A 21447-nucleotide genomic window follows, 5' to 3' on the forward strand; every position below is an offset into this window, starting at 1 on the left:
TGACGCTCCTTTGTTCCATCCATTTTCTGTACCGCTTATTCCTCATCAGGGTCGCGAGGGGTGCTGGTGCCTATCTCAGCTGTCTTCGGGCACGAGGCGGGGGACACCCTGAATTGGTTGCCAGCCAATTGCAGGGCACACAAAGACGTGCAAGAGTCACTCTCACACTCACACCTAGGGACAATTTGGAGTGGTCAATCTGCCTGCCATGCATGTTTTTAGAGTGTGGGAGGAAACCGGAGGACCCGGAGAAAACCCACGCGGGCCCGTGGAGAACATGCAAACTCCACACAGGGAGGCCGGACCGGGACACAAACCGGCTTCACAGTGCAGAGGTCGCCGGTTCGCTAACCATTCGACTACCGGGCTGCATCCTCAATATACAGTACAGTATATATATATATACAGTTGTGGTCAAGTTCACAAGTTTACATACAACTACAACTACAACTATTATTTCTCTGATAGAGTGATTGGAACAGATACTTCTTTGTCACAAAAACTTTCATGAAGTTTGGTTCTTTTATGACATTATTATGGGTTACCAAAAAAGTCACATTTTTCACAACTGCTGCGTCAAAAAAAATATATATATATAAAAATATAATATAATATATATATATATATATATACAGTAAAGTCTCGTTATATCGATATCGGATATATCGATAGTCCCGGTTATATCGATGCTATTTCTATGCAGGCACGGAGAAAATTACATGCAAACAGGGTCGGATATATCAATAGTCCCGGTTATATCGATATTTTTTCCGACTCCCTTGAATATCGATATAACGAGACTTTACTGTATATATATAAAATCAAAAGACATGCAGCAGGACACTATGTGAGTTTTTTTTAACGTCAATTGTGGTCTGTGACTCAGTGCAGCATCAAACCACAACCACAATAATAATGTGATAGTGCCTTCATCACAGAAGTTGTCATCTTTCTCAGCAAAGTTTTATCAAGTTTTACATTTTTTTTAATGGTTTGGGATTATTCATTGTGGTCACAATGGTTGTTAATCTTGATTCACTTAAAATATATGCAAGATGTTGGGTTTTGAAAACGGAAAGACAGAGCTTGGAAGACTGCCATCGTCCCAATGCCGAGCAGATAAAACAAAGAGGATTATGGGTAACGTAGTCTATAACCGTTTTAACTCAGGGGATGAAGCATATGTTTTTTTTTTGTAACTCTCAAAAGCTTTACAGCTTATGTGTGCCGTTTTGTGTTGCAATCTGCACATCTGGCGCTGATGATAATTTGCAGACAAACTGGTGGATGGTGAGGGGGTGGGAGGCATGGGGGGTCTGCCTGTGTACGTGTGTGATATGCCACCATTATTTGCCATGAGACATTCTGCTGTTAGCAAGGCTCCGTGAGTGCTTTGTGTCTCAATGAAATAATTGCAGCGTTTGCCCCGCTGCGCATTGAGGTGGTGGGGGGCTTTCGGCTCTGCCCGAAACACGGTCGTTTTCAAACGTAGACGTTGCTCTCACTATTTTGGCCTTTCTTTTGCGTCAGAGTCAGATAAATGGGCAACACAAACTTTTGAGGGGTTCAGAGTGAAGAGCATCTTGTTTTAATATTGTGTAGAGTTTTTAAAGTGTTTTCCCGGAAGGAAAACAAAATAAAGCTTTAGCAGTTGGTGTCTGAAGTGACTTTCTTCTGAGTGGCTCGGAAGTCCTCACGGTTAGCATGGTTGACTTAAATTGTCGCCCATCTGTCAGGGGGACGACGGTTGAAAGTTGCCATTCGTCCGGTGAAACAAAACCTCTTGTGTGAATAGCCCAAATCACCCTAAAAAAGTCGCTTCGAACCACATTGCCAAGCTTTGAGTTTTGTTCTTCCGTTTCAGGACGCGTCAATTAAAATTTGTCTTTGACGGTAACTTCGAAAAAAGCTCAAAAATGGCTACTTTTGAACCATGACTTCCTGTGTCTTTTCAGACAACGGTCACAATTAGCAGTATGCAGAAGATTGTCTTCCATGATATGCAGTTCAAATCTTGCCAACTAACCATGTCTCTTTTTCAGAATCGGGTATCTTGAAACTTTTGATGTCAAGCTTGCGGCTCTTTATGAGAGGATCTGATGCAAGATGCTTCCGTCGACTTTGAGTCAGCCGTTATGTCCATCTCTGCTCTTTAAAGCTGTCTACGTACGCCTTTTGTCGAGCCAGATTCTAATTGAAAGCAAGCACAAGGGTATTTTTTTTCACAGAGAATGAAAATGCACGTCAGCTTGTTGCGCTCGTGTACCAAAACAGCAATCGCTGCTTCCCTTTGCGTCTATCCATTAGCTGCATTAAGTTGCGTGCAAGAGAGAGGCCGTGTGAAAATAATGTCTTTTTTTTTCTTCACTAGGCTGGGGTCACCGTGACATGACACAGGTGGGGAAATACAGAGAAGCTTTCAAAACAACCTAAGGGGGTCAAAGTAGTGCCGCTCTGTACTGGAGAATAATTTGGACTTCCCGCGTCGGGGTCCTGCATGTCCATCATGAGAGTCTTTCAGGGCACACCTGTGGGGCAAGAAAACGAAAGTGATGGGAATAGGCAACCTAATCAGATCAATCAGGCCGCAATGGGCACTTTCTAACTCTTATAAGGTTTTATTGATGGAAGTATCCTTTTCTGTGCCAGGCCGGGTCCAGATGAGACCACCGATACCAATTGTGGGCTTGAGCCTTGGTGATCGATCATCATTCAGTGGCTGGATTAAATTTATATACATCAGAAGGTGCTGCGTTACCCGCCGTTCAACGCAACAGGTGTTTTCGGACTCTGACCGTCTGCAACTTGCCATTTGCTAACATTGAGTCAAAATCTAAAGGCTAATTTGTCACACTGGTTCAAAACACTCAGCATCGGAAGCATGTTTGTGTTACATGAAAAGCATTGATACCTTGACACAATTACTACATTCCTATTAGTCTAAATGAGACACTTGTCACGTCACTTGAGGCTCGAGGGCTGGGCTCGAGTGACGAAAGGAAAGCGGGGAGTGTGGATCCAAAATACACGGCGAGACAGATACTCGTATACAAAAGTCTTTACTGAGGCACGCATGAAAAAATGACAGCAGGATGAGGTGAGTGAGGGAGACCGGTGACAGCTGATCTGACGGCACGGAAGTAACAGGGTGGCTTTCAGAATACTCCGACGGCGACTGTATGGCGCGATCGGTAGATATAGTCAGAAGGCACAATCAAGGGAATGACAATCAGCTGTGGGGACCCAGGTGCGTGATGATGGGAGGGGCTGTCTCCCGGGAGCAGCGGAGGAGGTGACAGGAGGGGCGGGGCGCGCCCAGGACGGCGACGAGATGTGACAACACTGAAGCTATTGTACTTGTTTGCTGCACTTTGGTTTGAGTGGGGGGCATGTGGCTCGCATGTCTGCTTCGTCGTTCGGAGCTTCAGAGGTTGAATGCGGGTTCAGGCCTTCCTGCGCGTCTGACTACCATGGTTGTAGTCAGATGTTTTTCAGTGGGGTGGCGTTGCACGTCCACACACACCATTCACTTTCTTGTAGCCACATCTGGATCCAAAATGTCGGTGTTCATTATATATTTCACAGTCAAGTTGTTCGTATAATCATCCGCTCATGGGAAGAACAAGTAAAAAGCAAAAAGCGATGTTTTGTTGAACACTGTTTTTCTTTCAAGATATGTATGCGGGTGCAGTTTATTTCAAGAAAGCCTGACCGTGGGAGGTCTGATAAACGATGTCCTGCCGGCCATTTTGTTTGCTTGTGGAATTAGTTTGCAGTGTGGAATTATGATTTTGAGAGACGTTGACCTGAGCGCTGATATTTTCTTTTGCAATTTCCGTGACCGACATCAGGTATTAAAAAAAAATGGACATACTTTGTTTCAGCTTGATCATGATCGGTCTATTTTAATCCCTCAGGTAAGAATTGTCTCGTTTGTTTGTGGTAAATGCTTGGATCATCACCATTTTCTCCAGTTGAGTGAGGCTTTTTTATTTGTTTTAATGACATCATTACCACACGGAAAGAGACACCCCCCGTCATTACACTAATGCCGGGCAGCTGCTGCTTATATTGTCTCCATTCGCCGGTTGCTGTGTGTGTCTCACGTGCGTTGTTTCCTGATTCATTTTGGAACAGCCAGGCGGGGCTAAAATCCATGCTAGCGTCGTTACGTGTGGTGCAAATTGGCCCAATTTCGCACAAGTGATGGATGGATAATCGTGCACTTTCCCGTCGTTCACTCGTTTGATCACGTTGAGGATATAATTGTGTTGTTCATAAATAATGCAGCTCATTGTGGCCCGCGTATGTAATCGCCAGCACTGCTTTTACAAAGATAATAAACCTACGTGATTGACATTGCTGGAGAGCAATTCATGCAACAAAGGGATCTTTTCATAATTTTCAACTAAATAAGCCTTAAAACTACACACAGCATACATTATTTTATGTAAAATAAATGTGTTAGCGTATTGTAATTAAAGAAATAAACTGTACTATATAATAAAGTTGTTGTATTTACCTTTGTGATGGTCGTTGATGGCTTGATGGTATGGATAGCTTTTTGCATAAAGTGTATCAAGGACCTCTGGGTTGTACATCTTAGAAGTTGTGATATTGCAACAGTAACAGATGCAAGCAGAAACACTAGAAACTTCAATAATAGCTAGTTCCCTTGCTTGTATGTTCTCTTCAAATTATACAGATGGCTTGTGCGGTTTATTTGTGGAGCCTGATTGATGGGATATTTTAACCTTGCCGTCTACACTGCCTTTGAACTATCAATAAAGTTGAAATGCGTCCAAATTTCACTGTGTTTTCTATCCATGTGCTCACCTTTTCACTTTGGTTTTTTTTTTTTTTTTCACTTTTGTTTTTTGTTTCAAGCTCTGTCGTCTCCCTTTCGTGTATGTGTGTGTGTGTTTCTGTTTCTGTAACCCCTCCCCTCACTGCTGCGTGTGTCCTGCTGCGTGTGTCTCCTCCCTCCTCTACCACGGATCTTGACCAATCACATGTGGCTTTAACCGAAGACTGGGGGCGGGGAATCCTTGTTAGGAGCTCCAAGAACCAGCTCGTTCGCGAATGACACATCACTCATTGTGGCACTCCGTGTATTTCCCAAAAAGTAGTTTGTATGCCAAGATTATATTCTCGCGAATTTAACGTTCGTATGGCTAAAGCGTTCATAAGCCGAGGTATCACTGTATGTAAAATTAATATGTACAGTAAAGTCTCGTTATATCGATATCGTTTATATTGATAATACTGCTTATTACGACACTATTTTCATTTCCCGTGCACATTTCTAGTCTTTTTATGTATAATTAGTTCCGTTTAGTACGATTCGTGGTTTTTACGATAATCCGGTTACTACGGTGCTCTTTTTCATCTCCCGCCGGCCATTTTGTTTATATCCATACAAAAGATACTTATGGTGAATCGACATTTGCTCAGGGGTTTCTATACAGTACCACCATTATCGAAATCTGTATCGGTCGCTGTATCGTCGCGCAGTTGGTAGACCTGGTCACGTGACCTGGCCACGTGACTTGATTACGTGACCAGCTCCCGTGTAGCAGACGCCATTTTCATTTTCAGACGCCAGCTCGTGTGTAGCAGATGCTGATAGATTCCTTATATGGAGCTTGGATACCCTCTTCTGGCGGCTTTTGGGTGCAACACGGTTCTCAGACCAAACATGTACAGTCATTCTAGTCAGGCACTCTCTCGAACCCCGTTGTCGGGTCCTCCCAACCCCAGTCACGTCATCATTTTCCGTGTTGTGACCTGTCTTACCGAGCACAATAAAAAAAGCGTAGCAGAGCTAAAATACATTACTGTTGCTTGACACCAATTTCAACCATGGGGAAACGTAAGAATTGTGATATCCGAACAACGTACAAGGCAATCGTGGCTGTGGAGGACAATCCAACACGCAAATCCTTCACCGCGAAAGAGTTTGACGTGACGTGCAGCAGAATACTTCATCAACGTAAGTAATGTAAACGTTGCATGTTTGGTTTTACATCCATGTATTTAATTGTGTAGCATTCATATATCTTTATCGCTTGCAACAATGACTGATTTTTTCTTGGTTTCGTGTGAATAGAACGTGAGGATTTTGCATTGGTTGCATTTTTGAAAGGAAATAGTCATTAATAAAGTGTAAATGACGTTTTTATTTTATGCACAAGTTTATTTTTCACTTCACTACTGTATAAAAAGCATGTTAGATACACAATCCATGAACTCAATGATAAAATGACATGCCATATCAAAGATACCCCGTTTACGTGTTCCCCCCCCTTTAATGCAGTTCGGCGCAGGATAGATATATTGACAGTACGGTTATATCGACATTTTTTCTGACTCCCAAGAATATCGATATAATGAGACTTTACTGTATTTGTCGTTGTGTGTGTGTACCTAGACCAGGGGTGGGCAAACTTTTTGATTCGCGGGCCACATTGGGTTCTAAAATTTGACAGAGGGGCCGGGCCAGGAGCATTTGGAGGGAGTGTTTGGGCCGGAAATACTAAACCTAAAGCATTAAAAGACAACCGACGCCTCCGGACAAGTTATGTCCATAATTTATAAAATCACTCCAAATGACTTTGACTGAGCGTATTTTACAAAGATTCCACAGCATATAGCTATAGTTTACGTTCTAAGACTTGCGCTGAATATTCACGAAGTCTTGTTTTCGAGTTGATGACGATCCCCATGTGACGTCACGTTTGGACCGCCCCTGACCGAGAAAGCGACACACAATGCATTTTGGGTACTTTCTTTGGTCTGAAAACTTCGTGTTGATGGCGAAATTAGAAGGAAAATACATAAATAACGCCATGGTGAATCGTTGTGTGTTGCACCAAGACAACTATTTGATATTCGCTAAAGCAAATTCCCAGCTGGCAAATCAGCCCATTTCCAACGGAGCTTGGGCGCAATCTTCTGCATTTTCTGGGTGCTACATTGCTGTCATTGACGGCTCGAATTGATATGGGAGGACTCCTTGAATCAATTGCAAACATTTATGCTTTCCTCTTCAGAACTATTTGAATCATATTCATAACTGGATGAGTAACAAGAAAGCATCTTCTCCGAATCTGGAGCCATTGTTTTGATTCTCGAGCAAGGCAAGACGTCTTGGCGTGACGTCACGAACAAGGGGGTGGGACCTTCTGAAACTGGCCATTTCCGGATTCATTTTGAAGTCATTTTTATTGGTGTTTTTCATTTAACTAAGAATATCAGCCTGCCTGTTTTGGGTATTTTAGATGCTATAAAACGTTTTTCTGGTGTCAGTGGGAAACACAAAAAAATGGTGCCGGTTGTCCTTTAAATGTAGTGTGTACAAACCTCATAGCACAGTAAGAACCCAATTTATTAACAGTCTTTCAAATGTGAAAAATATCCCTGATCAGTTAATAAATTTGTCTCAAGGAATATGGCGTTTACATACTATTTCGCAGATACTTGGAGGAGGAAATGGAAATAGATTAAAATAACATATGCACTGTGATTCATCAAGATTGCGTCTGTTTTTAATAAGTTTTCATTGAAGGGGCAAAGTTAAAGAAATCAACATTTATTGAAAAATGGAATCACTTTCATCATTCAAAACATATTATTCCACAACGAAATATTCAAGCTCAATAATACCGACTTGTGTTAAATTCCGCCAAATCATAGATGGTTTGTCCTGACCGCGCGCTCAACAAACTCCTCACTGACGCCCTCGCCTTCACGCGCAAACAATACACTTGTACCGTCGCCGAGCACACAGACATAGGCTACCTGCAGTGAAATTTGCATACTCGGCACGGCAGCCAATCAGAAGCCTGCTTCTTTCTTCCGGACTTTCGCAAGCGTTATAAAGTCGTGCAATTGAATATAATTTTCCAAAATAGATGCAAAGAACCTCAGTCCAGAAGAAAGATTCAAAAGAAGCTAACAACATATGTGACGCTACAAAACGTAAATTTACATTAAACCGTGACTGTAAAGTGTACGTGAGACTTATGAAAGGGGCTTAGTGGCTCGTAGGAAGTAATGCAAACGTTGCATTGTGAACCACAATGACGAGCGACGACTGCAGCAAAATCTAAAGCCATGCACATTTACCGTGTAAATTAAGCAAGGTAGCATTTGTCGTTGGTACATTCTAGATTTAAAAAAAACTTTATACTTTGTGTCAAATGTTTATTAATGTGTTTAGTTTTCTCATTGTGCTTCAAGTTGTGAAAAATGGGGCAGGCAACTTTTCAGTTATCTGCCCTGTTGTCCGCTAATTTTTTGTCATGAGTTTCAGACACTTTTTTTACTATAATTTGGGCAGGTTCGGCGGGCCGGGTTAAAAAGCCTAACGGGCCGTATGTGGCCCGCGGGCCGTAGTTTGCCCATGCCTGACCTAGACATTACATACATAGACTTAGCATTGGACAAGCAAGCAAGAAGCTCAGCTCGCAAGATGCTCAACTATGAAGAAGCTCAGCTAGCATTGTGTCTTTGTGGGTTCTTTCTCTTACCTTTGAGTCTCTCGGCTAGCGTGTGGTCTTCCTCTTTCCTGATTTTTATCCAAGACACAACCCTGAGAGTTAACAAAACGTTCCATTCAGAAACAAATCCACTGACACCCTATCCCCAAATGTAAACATGAAAGTCTTGTCATGTCCTGTTGCTACACGACAAAGTCTCATGAAAATCGAGCCTGCCAAGTCCAAACTGTCATTCACTTTTTTACCACGCAAATCTCAAGTCTGACTCAAGCCATGTAACTCTCACCCCCTCTTACTTCCCTGCCTAAGCACCAAGCGCTACTGATTAGCGGTGAATTCCAGCTGCAGTCAGTCGTCGACTTGTGTTTATGTTGAGGACTTTTTACGCATTCAGTTGAACGCACTGGTGTGCTGGAGGGGTTAGCTTTTGATCCTGGAAGGAGTCCCTGGTACCCCAACACCCCTTACCACCCCCCGCCACCACCCACTCCCTCCTTTAGCCTTGCTTGGCTGAGGCTGAATTCCAATTTGTTTGGCGAGCAATTCAGCGGAACTGGCCACACACACACACACACACACACACACACACACACACACACACACACACACACACACACACACACACACACACACACACGCACACACACACACACACACACATACACACACACACACACACACACATGCACGCACACACACGCACACATACGCACACACGCACACATACGCACACACACACACAAACACACACATAGGCCTCTCAGGCCGAAATCTCTATTGAAAACATACCTTTATGTCAAGCCAGCAGGCTTTTGAATGGAGGTCCGCCATGTGAAAGACTTCCAGAGGAGAAGTAGCGCCTGTGTGCACCTTTCTCGGCTTTCAATGAACCGACCAGACAATGTCGCCGATGTCAGCCCAACGCTGCGATGCACTGCGCAAGAGCGGCCAAAGCTCGAGTCCAAAGCTTCGAGCGGCACAAAAGCCCAAACAAAGTGCAAATTCCAAATTTGTTTTGGGATTTTGGTGTGAGAAGGCCACGGAGAGATGCAGTCGTCTAGGAAATAGGAAAGTAGTATTGCAGCAGTGTCATAGAAGTGTATTGAAGTGAGAGATCTGAACCAATGTGCCAGTCAAACCACGGTGAAGTGGTTTGACTGCCTTGTAAAATAAAAAAGTAATGCTTTGTCACGATTTTGTGGCATCAATAAGCAATTTTAAAACTTTTGTACGTGGTTTTGATTACTTGCGAATGTTTACGAACCAATCGCAGGGTTCTGCGATTGTCTGTTTGAATTTGGTCGTGACCTGTCGTCAACAAAAAAAACAAACACAAAAAGAAAAAAAAATCACTGGATGATATATTTGAATGCCGTCTAAATTCCTCAACGGTTTCCCACTGTCTTGTTCCGGTTTGTGTCTCACGTAAAGAGCGGCATGCGGTTAATGACGGCAGACAAAAGAAAGTGAGATTTATACGCGGCGGTGCTGAATAGCAACTCTCAGCACACCGGCTAATTGCGTGATGGATAGCATGGAGTCATTTGCATTTATATTGAAGCCACCCTTCCCCGATTGTGCCGCCCACTTCCTTCAGATGACATTTTTAAGTGACTCCTGACACCAGAGCAACGGTTGCAACGATGAGCTTGGGCACAAAACAAGCAAGCGATGTTTTCACTGGGCCTGGTGGTCCCTGCGGTGTGCATGGAGGATGGGATGGGGCGAGGGGTGTGATGGCTGGATCGACTTGACAGATTAGCGCAAGGCTAACACCGCACAAGTGACTGACGTGCTCGCTGGAGGTTGTTTTGGGAAAAGTCTTCTTTGCTGTTTTTAGGTCAAATTTGTTTGAACTAAGTTCAGTTTCACATAGTGTGACCTTCGCCAAAGCCAAATTAGGCAAATAGGACTAACTGGGATTAAGAAACTTTTTTTTTACCATTTGCAATGAAATAAGACGTCAACAAGTTGCAAAGTGATGTGGGTGGAGGCTTTTGTTGTGAGAAAAAGCTAACCACTATGCTGCAACAGCTTCCCGGACTTTATTTCATAGTTCGAAAGAAAAAAAAACAAGTAGACTCATCTGCAAATGTTGGACAAAAACACAGGTTACTTGATCCCATTAATTTTTCTCAACCCGGCCATATTTCAGTAATCCCCCAAGGCACGTTTCTACCTTTTGCAAAATGTGCATCTGATTGTAAAGCTTTTGTTGCATCCCGATTGGTATTCTTACCGTGCATTTGCCCAACATTAGATGCTGTACGGGTATATATAATACATCCATAATATATTGCATACCTTTCCCAAGTCCCAGTTGGCCAACATGTGCTCGCTGCGCCGATGAAGATGCGCTGTGTGGATCATTTAATGAGACTGTAATGAGACACACACACACACACACACACACACACACACACACACACACACACACACACACACACACACACACACACGCACACATTCTACGTGAGCTAATGAGTGCAATGCATTGCTCATTTGAAATGTTTTAATGTGCTTTGCCTCCGACCAATATGCGGTGCCTTTTGCCAATCGCGAACAATGCTCTTGGAAAATGATGACTCAGCGAATTGTTTGGAAAAAAGATGGCAAAACAGACCATCCATCACTTCTTTTGTCCCCCACCGCCGACTCCTAATCAATTTGGAATCATTGGCGAGATAATGCACTAGTGGTTTCAGGTGGTTGCGGGGGGAACTTTTTGAAATGAAACCGCTTGGTCACTATCTTCATTTGGACGCTAGCCGACATGTCGTTTGTCAAAGTCGGTTGTAAATAACTCCTCTTTGTGAGTGTCTCCTCATTAACCTTTCTCCTCACTTGTTTCTCATGCCGCCCTGCTCCCGAGATGATGATAACGCTTAAAAAAATACAGCAGCTATCTCTTTTGGACGCGCCCAATGAAGGTGCTGTCGTCAAATCAACATTTGCTTCTTATCACATGATAGCGACGTGTGATGCTCAGTGCTAGGAAGAAGGCAAAAAAGAAGCTCCCAAGTCTACAACTTCAAGTTCGCGCAAGCAAGGGTTGGCTTCAGCAAGTCAAAAGTCAAGTCATACTACCGCAATCGGCGACTTAGCATTCGGTTCCCGCACTTGTGTTATAGTTAGACGTTAGACGTCACGTTATTTCATTTTATTCGTTACCTCCACAAAAAAATACAAATTCTGTATAGTCTAGTAGTTTGTTGCCTTCTTATCGCTTGGCTAACATTGCAAAGCTAACCTAGCTTTTCCGCTTTGCGGGTGGGAAACGTTTCAGATGAAATTAGATGAGGGCGTGGTTGTCTCCTATGTTTCAGTTGGAAGATGGGCACTTTGCCATTTCACATGACACCGATTTGTCCGACGACATCATCCTTGAAACCAAATGAAATTGTCGCTGCCTTGTGTTTCCTGATTGAGGAAGATGGCTTCTACCATTTAGTATACTTGTGAGTTGCTGGTTTGGCCTGCTCCACAAAAATGGTCAACTTGTCTCGGCGATGAAACCAAAAATGATGTAAGTCATGACTCAAATCATGCTGAGTCATGTAACTCTCATCCTCCACCCCCTGGCAATATTGATCCAAAACCAAGCGAAGGGCTCCCATTGCTGGTCCCAATGTCAATACATTTTAATTAGCAAGATGGCCACGTCATCAAATTCATTCAACAATGCCAGAGTTGATTTCGAACTGACGTTATCGGCAGATTTTTTTGGAGTTGAAATGGAATCCTAAAAACATCAGTCCTCAAAATTAACTAATTCACTGGCATTGAACTGAAATTGAAAATATGACGTAGGGCGCTATTCCTGAATTTGTTGTTGTTGTTTTTTTTGGCCTCTGCCAATGGTTTTTGCCTTCCACGACGGGCCAGCATTTCCCTTTTTTCCATGTTCGCGCTTTGTTCCAGCTTCAGTTGTTGTTAAAGCGCTGTATACAGCCATCCTCATTTCAAGCTCATATAACTCCAGACCCATCTAATTTAGGAATTAACTCTTTTTCTGCTGAAAGAATAGAGTCTAAGGTTTTTAACGGTGTATTGCATGACAATGATAGAAACCCTGGCACTGGATTGGACACATTTTTGCACGTGTGGCAGTGAATGCGTTAAATGAAGTGAAAAATGCCTAGTATCTTTTGGAAAATATTTGGATCATGTCTGTTGAAAGTAGGAATGTGATTTTTAAACAATCATCTTGTTATCAGTATACGGCTTCACACTCCAAAGCACCACGCCGCGGATTTTCCGCCCACGCTGATGCAAACATAACCTCCTTGGTGGAGGTCATTGCATTTTGGGATGGTACGCTAGCAACTGCTTGGGGAAAAACAAAGCAAGGAACAATGGCCGCTGCTGGAGCAGACTTGCCTCCGCTCGGGGGCAAAACATGTGCTTGAAAAACCACCATTGTTGCCTTGTGTTTTTGCCTTGTGTTTGTACCTATCGACAGCTGAAAGGACGGCGTTGATTAATGACTCGAGGCCGCCGTGCGAGGACCTCGGCCGCACGGGGGTGCGCGGAAACGCCACCCCCTCGCCAGCTGTAAGGGCTCTTCATCCTCTCGGGGGAGGCCGGGTTTCACTTGCTAATTTTGTTGATGTTTTTTTTTAAACTGTTCCTTGACACCATGCTAATGTGAGGGAGAAGGAGTCTTTGTCAAATTTCAAGAATGTACCTTGTAGTCTGTTGTTTTTTGTTCCCAGAAGAGTATCGGACTCCACTAGGGTAGTGGACTGGATTTTGATGGGAAACAAAAGGGAAATTCAAACTATGAGCGGTTTTGGGGGGGTTATAGCAGAGCTTTCCGAATAGTTCAAAATAAACATCCGCTAAAATATGGAAGAAGCTTTTAAAATTTGATACAACCCAACATGTGTCTTAAAGGACACTCAAAAGGAACCCAAGACTGCCTTTTTGTGTTAATGCTTTTTGAGAAGTTTTCATGGGTCTTCATAATTTACATGTCCACCAAATCTTGTGTTGTTGAGGGAAACATTTGGTGGGGATTGTTGATTCAAATGGTCATTGTGAGCCAAAAAAATGTCTGCTTTGAAGCTAAATGCCTGACTTCAGCCGCCAAAATAAGCCTTCCCTTTTGAAACTTTTTTTAAGGTGGCAAAAAACTTTTTCTTGTTTGGCATCACGAGGGAGCTCAATATTTAGCAGGAGCCACATGGCAGCTTGCATTTCAGTTTGATCTTGTACCTTTCATACTTTGTTTGACATAAAAATCTTTCTTTTTTTTGTCCTTTTAATAGAATCTCTGAGACCCACCCGTCCCAGTTGACTCGTGTTTGTTGACGGAAAAAAAAACTGAGTGCAGCGGCGCCACTGCCATGGAAATAAAGGAACGCCGTCCGTACCGCTCGCTGACCTCGGCCCGGCAGGAGCCCCCTGAGCGGCGCTACACCAGCTCATCGGCCGACAGTGAGGACGGCAAAGCCCATCCGAGGTCGTACAGCTCCACCGAGACCCTCAAGGCCTTTGACCACGACGCCCGCATGGCCTACGGCAACCGGGTCAAGGAGCTGGTCCACCACGAAGTGGATGAGTTCGGTCGACAAGGTGGGATTTTTTATCTGCTATCTTAACATGAACATCAACCAAGTTTTAGCTCAGCTTTAAAGTCCATTTGTAATTTGAAAGCAAAGGTACTGCTCATGGATCATCATGACAGACATTCCGAGAGGAATTTGATCTTTTCTGAATGTTCAGAACTCCAAGTTACATGCCAGCGTTTTATTTAGGACAAGTGGCAATGGAATCCACTCAAGCCACAACATATTTATCTGCTCAGGAGCTCCACAGTGGAATCCTTTTTCAACCCTGCATACAGCTTTACCACACTGGGGTTGTTAAAAATGAGGACATGTTCTCGAGAGTCATTGATTAGTTGCCTAGCAACAAGCTAAATGCTACACATGCAGTCATAAGATCACAAACGTGCATGATTAAAAGAGAAGTGCCCCTCCATTATGTCTCAAGGTCAAACCGCAGCCGCCAACGCCGACTGCATTATACTAAATGAAGCATCCGGTGTCGTATTTAATCAGGCGTGGCTTTTTCCTGCCCGGCCGCAGGTCCCGACTTCTCCCTGCGAGACCTCGGCTTCGGGGACGCCCTCCCTTCTGCCCATCACGGGGCGGCCTACCGAGGTGAGCTGGGCATGGCGCACCGCGAATACTCTGTCAGCGTGGGTTCGGATGCTGACACAGAGACGGACGGCGTCGCGTCCCCGGAGCACGCCGTCCGGCTGTGGGCCCGTGGCGGCAACCCCAAGTCGGGCCGAAGCTCGTGCCTCTCCAGCAGGGCCAACTCCAATCTGACGCTTACCGACACGGAACATGAAAACACGGAAAACGGTAAGTGGAACCTGTTTTGTCACCACGAAGTCACCGTCACTCTCAGGTGGCAAATGCTCAAGTGCAGGTGTGAACAAACCCTCACCTGTCATTTGAACAAGGTAGCGAAAACGGCAGACACAGCTCGAAGGATGATTTTAACCTTCGTCTCGACTGCCACGCTTTGAATGTGTGAAGTGTCAGTCGAAAGATGTTACATCCGCTAAATGGCCTCTGCCGGCTTTAATTTACATTTCAGCAGTTACGTTGACTCAGAAATTGACGTGGCGGAAGCACAGATGCAGCGAACACGATAATTGTTGCAGGGCTGGCCAATTAGTTGATTTTTTTGTGTCTTGCTTGGATTGATGGCACAGACATGCTCTTTTCACCATAAGATGGGCAGTGCATTGCAAATTTAGCTAGCAGAAATAACATCTTCTAGCAGCGCTAATATTTGCTATCAGCGCTAACCTTTGTTAGCAGTGCTAACATTTGCAAGCAGAGCTAACATTTGTTAGCAGTGCTGACATTTGCTAGTAGCGCTATCATTTGCTAGCATGAAAATGTGTTCTCCCGTCTGGTTAGAACTGACCAATCCCCTACCGCTGTGGCTGAACCCATGAGTTTGTTTGTCACAAAAAATGTTGTTACTGTCTGCCCAACAATTTAATTGTATTTATTTATCTTTTGAGCGTGAGAACAAATCAAAACAAAACATGTGACATCATAATGCCTAGTGTGGCTGTTGTAATTCATAAGAGGTCGAGCCGTCGTCAACGATCCCATTGTCGAAAATCCCGCTTGATAAAGATATTTCCGCAAAGATGCGAGAGATGGAAGCGAGGTATTGAGTATTTTTTTTTTTGCGCTAGCTATTTTTGTGAGTCTGTCACTTTTCCCTTATTGATTGGTTGTGAGCAATCATTTTGTTCTGCTGCCTTGCACTCTCTCGGCTTCAATTTCAAGTCGCCAAACGCGTTTCCTCGCACTACAAGGTCTTGAAATCTCAGCTTCAGTCAGTGTCTAGTTACCTACAAAAATACTTCTTTTCATATTAGCTTGGATTACTCTCACACTTTCATTTTTTGTACCGCGCTAACCCCTGATGATGATCTTTTCCCTCGTACACTTTGACGGCATAGAACTAAGCTTATGTGGTGAGATTCTAATCACCCCGACACAGCCTTGCAGAGAACCTTGCAAATAGTTTTACATTTATATCTTCTGAAGTTTTTTCTTAGTGACAGAAATGTCCGCAGGAGGGTGCAGGGGAATCCATTTGAGTGGTTGACTCGGGTCAGGGCAGAGTGTGCGGAGCCTCCACATTGGTCCTCCGTTTTACATAATTAAAGAAAAGCTACTGGCACGGTGGCGGCGTTTCGGCTTGCAGCATATCATGCATGTGGCGCGGTTACGGAGAAAGCCATCGTGTTGGTAAACAGCATTTATATTCCACTGGCTCAGGCAGAAGAGCACTTACATTGAGGGGGGGTCATTTAATTCAGCTAAGCCTGATAACATACAATTACAATTTCTATATGGCAAGTTAATTAAAATCCATCAAGTAGGGCTTGCTTCTTGCGTGTACGCCAATGTCGCTAAACCAACAAACCATTTATGCACCCTTATAATGTATTCAAGCCGGCGGGCATCCACCCTCCCCGTGCCAACAACCCCTCATCCCCAATCCCTCTTTTCACATGTGACTGGCTTGACCCTCCACTTAATGCATGCAAATAAGCAAGCGCTGCTCTCAAGCATCTTCTTTTCGCCACCTCCATCGTACTGTAGACAACATTGAGACTACAGAAGAGATTAGAACTAGCTATCGTTTAATCGTGTGCTTGGCTTACTTTCCATTCATCTATTCATCGATCAAGCTGCTGAGCTACCTACCCAACGACCAGCCTAAAGGGGAAAACAAACACATAGATCCGAAGAAAAGCAATTTGACTTGCAAATGTAACATATCTGTAAAAAGAAAACAAATCTTGGTGTGTGACAGGCTTTATTTCTGTGTGTGTGTGTGTGTGTGTGTGTGTGTGTGTGTGTGTGTGTGTGTGTGTGTGTGTGTGTGTGTGTGTGTGTGTTTCCCATCATGGCTCTTTTCCCGAGAGAGCCCCGCGAGGACACTTGGAGCAGCAAGCGCCTGCTGACTCACAGCGAGGCCCCGCGGAGGCAGAACATCAAGGCGGGCGTCTTAACTGTAACTTAAAAGAGCCGCCACTGGCTTTGTTAGCCGTGTCCCACATGCACGTGGTACTTGGCCCGTTGCTAAGTTGTTGCATTTTGCCCCATTTTCCATCAAATGGTACCTACCTGCCAGCCAATTTTTGTCAAAATTTTGTCATAACCGCGCTAGGCCACGTCTTGGAAAAAGCCTATCGCTTGTGAGGCTGTGTGGGTTGTTCGGTGGTTTGTTGGCGAGTCAGATGGTGGTGCTTGTCAGTCCGTCAATCCGTTAGTTAACCTATTTTATCCATTATTAATTCATTTTTCACATTGTTGGCTAATCACTTAGTGTCTTTTGAAGTATCCAGATATTTATCTCATTGGTTGGTTAACTAGCCTAGGGGAGTGAAGTCATTCATTTGAAACACAGCATTTCTGTCGAGAGTACATTTGGGGAGAGAGCGGGCCAAATGGCGACCATTTTACCTTGTACTGCCCACTTACTGAAACTGAAAATGGCATCACAGTACCAAAGAGCTTAGCTTGCCTCTGCCATAGCTCCACGCTCTCTGCGGCTGTGCATGCATAGCAGGTACTATTTTTGATTAGTAAAGGTGCCTGAAACAAATTTTGAGGACATTTTTCCTGTTAGAAGAGGCCAACAAAGTTTCCAAAGGATTTTTTCTTTTCACTTTTAGACTCCTATTTGCATTGGGACAGGTCAACCACTAGGTCCAACAAAGATGACTGTGGTACTCCAAACTGTCCTCATATCACTGTTTGCACCCTAAATCTTTATTGTAAGCGTCAACTATTAAGCTATGTGCTGTCCAGGTAAATAGACAGGGATTGCACCGCTCTTGACATCGGCAATTGTTCGTGAGAGTGGAGTCTTGCCTTGAGGCATCGTTTCAGGCCAACCTCCCCTAAAAAGCAAAACTTCTGCATCTACGTGGTTCCACAGCCTCTTGGCTATGCATTTATCTCTGCCAACACAAATGTCTGCACACAAATTACTTAGCAACTTAAGTTGTTGCAAATGCCTCTGTGATCCAAATAATGTCTTAGCTTGCCACAGAGACAATACAGAGTCAAAGCCGAAAGCTAAACTGCGCCACAGAATGTATGCCGTTTAGCACCGTCAATGTATGAATACGCCGTAAAGTGTAGCAGTCACTAGTCAATTCATCGCCATGCTAACGCAACATAGGACCTACATAGAAACATCCCACAGTCGGGAAGGCGAATCGTCAGTCTGCTGGTTGTAAGAAGTCTGTTTATAATTAGGTTATTTGGCGAGCAAATCATTTCGTTAATATGAAAATAAATTGCCCATTAGTTCTTTAGTTAGTCAGAGAGTGAGTTTGATACTTAGTCAGTTGTTGGCTCATCAATTGGTTAGCTGGTCCACAATCCTGGGTAGATTTATTATTTTTTTTGCTCCCCCTGCTGTTCTGAAGTTTCATCTGCGGCAAATGTGAATTTGTTAACTGATGATGACATCAAAGAATGCTCACTTTAGCTCTGCTTGCATAACTTGCCTTGAACTAAACATGCACCATTATTTATTTAATACCTAAAAATAAACCCGTCTGATCACGTCAGCGTTTTGTAGAAGCACCGCATGGCGCTCAGAGCGGACACATCACGAGAGGCTTTTGTCCTGGCTGGCCCATAGCATGAGAAGAAGGCTCAAGTAAAGTCGGTAATCTCGGGTCACCGTGGCAACAACAGACACAATGTTGTCTTTCTTATTACAAGCCGTTGAAGCATCAACCTGATTCTCTTTCAAACATCCAATTAGCACATTATGCCGATTTAATTGATATATTATTCGGTATAATGGTCTTTTTTTTAACCATTAAGAGCAAAAGCCCAACATCATCATGTTTGAGCGCCCATCCTGTTGCGAGCTAACTTTTTTGTGACAACTTCAATGTGTGTTATTAGGCAACATTTTGGCTGGAATGGAAATAAAAGAATAAGGAAATCAATGAGAGGCGGGCGGCACAAACATGAAAGCTAGTGAAAAGCGATTAAACACTAATTACATTTGTCATCAGTCACGCAAAACAGGCCAAGTTGGGGAGAGCTTGTTGAAACTCCTGCCTCATTAGCCATCGAAATCGAATGTCCTTAATTAATCCAAAATCTTTATCCCTCGACCAAGAATGGGACATATTAAGAAAAATGGTCGTTATTAGTTGTTTACAAATAGTTTGGTGAAGAAAGTGAAATGAAACAACCAAGTAAATGTTTTCAGAGCTGCCCATTTCTAAAATGTGCTTAAGAACCTCCCCGACAAGCACCGTTCATTTGCAGTCTGGATATTTGGTCCAGCTGTGCCGTCTCATTAGATTCAATGTGCTATATATATATATATATATATATATATATATATAGCACATTGAATTACAAGAAAAATTGATTACAAGAAAGCATATGACTCGATGCCACACACATGGATCAATGAATGCTTGGAGTTGTATAAGGTCAACAGGACCCTGAGAGCCTTCGTTGCAAACTCGATGAGGATGTGGAAAACCACACTTGAAGCCAATGGCAAGCCACTAACGCAAGTGTCCATCAAATGTGGCATATACCAAGGTGATGCACTCTCCCCACTGCTGTTCTGCATAGGACTGAACCCCCTCAGCCAGATAATCGCCAAGACAGGCTATGGATACCGCCTCAGAAATGGAGCTACGATCAGTCACCTCCTCTACATGGATGACATCAAGCTGTATGCTAAGAGCGAAAGGGACATAGACTCCCTGATCCACACAACCAGGATCTACAGCAGTGATATCGGAATGTCATTCGGGCTGGAGAAATGTAGTCGGATGGTGACTAAGAGGGGCAAGGTAGTTCACACTGAAGGGGTCTCACTCCCTGAAGGAACAATAGCAGACATTGAAAACAGCTACAAGTACCTCGGTATACCACAGGCCAATGGCAACCTCGAATTAGCAACAAGGAAAGCGGCTACGACCAAATACCTCCAGCGGGTGAGGCCTCAGAAGCCAAGTCCTCAGAAGCCAGCTCAATGGCAAGAACAAGACCCGGGCAATAAACAGCTATGCCCTGCCAGTGATCAGATACCCTGCAGGAATAATAAGGTGGCCAAAGGAAGAGATTCAGACCACGGATGTTAAGACCCGAAAACTCCTCACCATGCACGGAGGGTTCCATCCCAAGTCCAGCACCCTGAGACTGTACACAAGCCGTAAGGAAGGAGGCCGGGGACTAGTGAGTGTGAGAGCCACTGTCCAGGATGAAACATCCAAGCTCCATGAATACATCAAAGAGAAGGCTCCAACGGATGATGTACTCAGAGAATGTCTCAGTCAATGGGGAACAGAGGATGAGGTGCTGGAAGAGGGACAATCATGGGAGGAAAAGCCCCTACACGGGATGTACCACCGAACCATAGCAGAAGTGGCTGATCTCAAGAAGTCCTATCAGTGGCTAGAGAGGGCTGGCCTAAAGGACAGCACAGAGGCACTCATCCTGGCTGCCCAAGAGCAGGCCCTGAACACCAGAGCCATAGAGGCAGGGATATACCACACCAGACAAGACCCAAGGTGTAGGTTGTGCAAAGAGGCACCTGAGACAATCCAACACGTAACTGCAGGGTGTAAGATGCTGGCAGGGAAAGCCTACATGGAGCGCCATAACCAGGTGGCTGGCATAGTCTACCGAAACATCTGTGCGGAGTATGGACTGGAAACCCCAAGGTCAAAATGGGAAACACCTCCCAAGGTGGTGGAGAATGACCGAGCAAAAATCCTGTGGGACTTCCAGATACAGACTGACAAGATGGTAATGGCCAACCAACCAGATATCGTGGTCATAGATAAAGGGGAAAGGAAAGCCGTTGTCGTGGATGTAGCGGTCCCGAGTGATGGGAACATCAGAAAGAAGGAACATGAGAAAATCGAGAAATACGAAGGGCTCAGAGAGGAGCTGGAGAGAGCCTGGAAGGTAAAGGTGACAGTCGTGCCTGTGGTGGTCGGAGCACTTGGGGCAGTGACCCCCAAACTCGACGAGTGGTTGCAACAGATCCCGGGAACAACATTGGATATCTCGGTCCAGAAAAGCGCAGTGCTGGGAACAGCACGGATACTGCGCAGAACCCTCAAGCTTCCTGGCCTCTGGTAGAGGACCCGAGCTGAAATGGGGACAGACACCACCCATGGTGGGTGAGACGAGGATTTTTTATATATATATATATATATATATATATATATATATATATATATATATATATATATATATATATATCATATATCATATATCATATCATGATATATCATATATATCAGCATAGAGACAATATGACAAAACAAAGACATAGAGAGACTTGCTGTACCCTCTTTGTGATGACATGAAGCAGTTCTAGATGAAAGAGGAGAGGA

General features: G+C 44.1%; 1 protein-coding gene and 1 long non-coding RNA gene across 11 annotated transcripts in view; one reads left to right on the forward strand and one right to left on the reverse strand.

Annotated features, from left to right (window-relative positions):
* tenm4 (teneurin transmembrane protein 4) overlaps positions 1–21447 on the forward strand; it is a 180504-nt gene that overhangs the window by 17284 nt on the left and 141773 nt on the right. For all 10 annotated transcript variants that reach the window (XM_089013414.1, XM_089013406.1, XM_089013404.1 and 7 more), the window contains exons 2-3: positions 13772–14078; positions 14594–14875. In XM_089013414.1, the coding sequence (XP_088869540.1) occupies positions 13850–14078; positions 14594–14875 (511 nt within the window). In that variant the 5' untranslated portion in view covers positions 13772–13849. The remainder of the gene's footprint in view (positions 1–13771; positions 14079–14593; positions 14876–21447) is intronic.
* Positions 671–9425, reverse strand: LOC148888098 (uncharacterized). The gene is made up of 3 exons (XR_016117183.1): positions 9291–9425; positions 8532–8593; positions 671–2528 (listed from the first exon to the last, which is right to left on the reverse strand). It is a non-coding gene; the product is annotated as an uncharacterized LOC148888098 (long non-coding RNA).

The sequence above is a fragment of the Hippocampus bargibanti genome, linkage group LG14 (assembly GCF_051943395.1).
Source record: "Hippocampus bargibanti isolate YZ-2025 linkage group LG14, ASM5194339v1, whole genome shotgun sequence".
NCBI lineage: Eukaryota > Metazoa > Chordata > Actinopteri > Syngnathiformes > Syngnathidae > Hippocampus > Hippocampus bargibanti.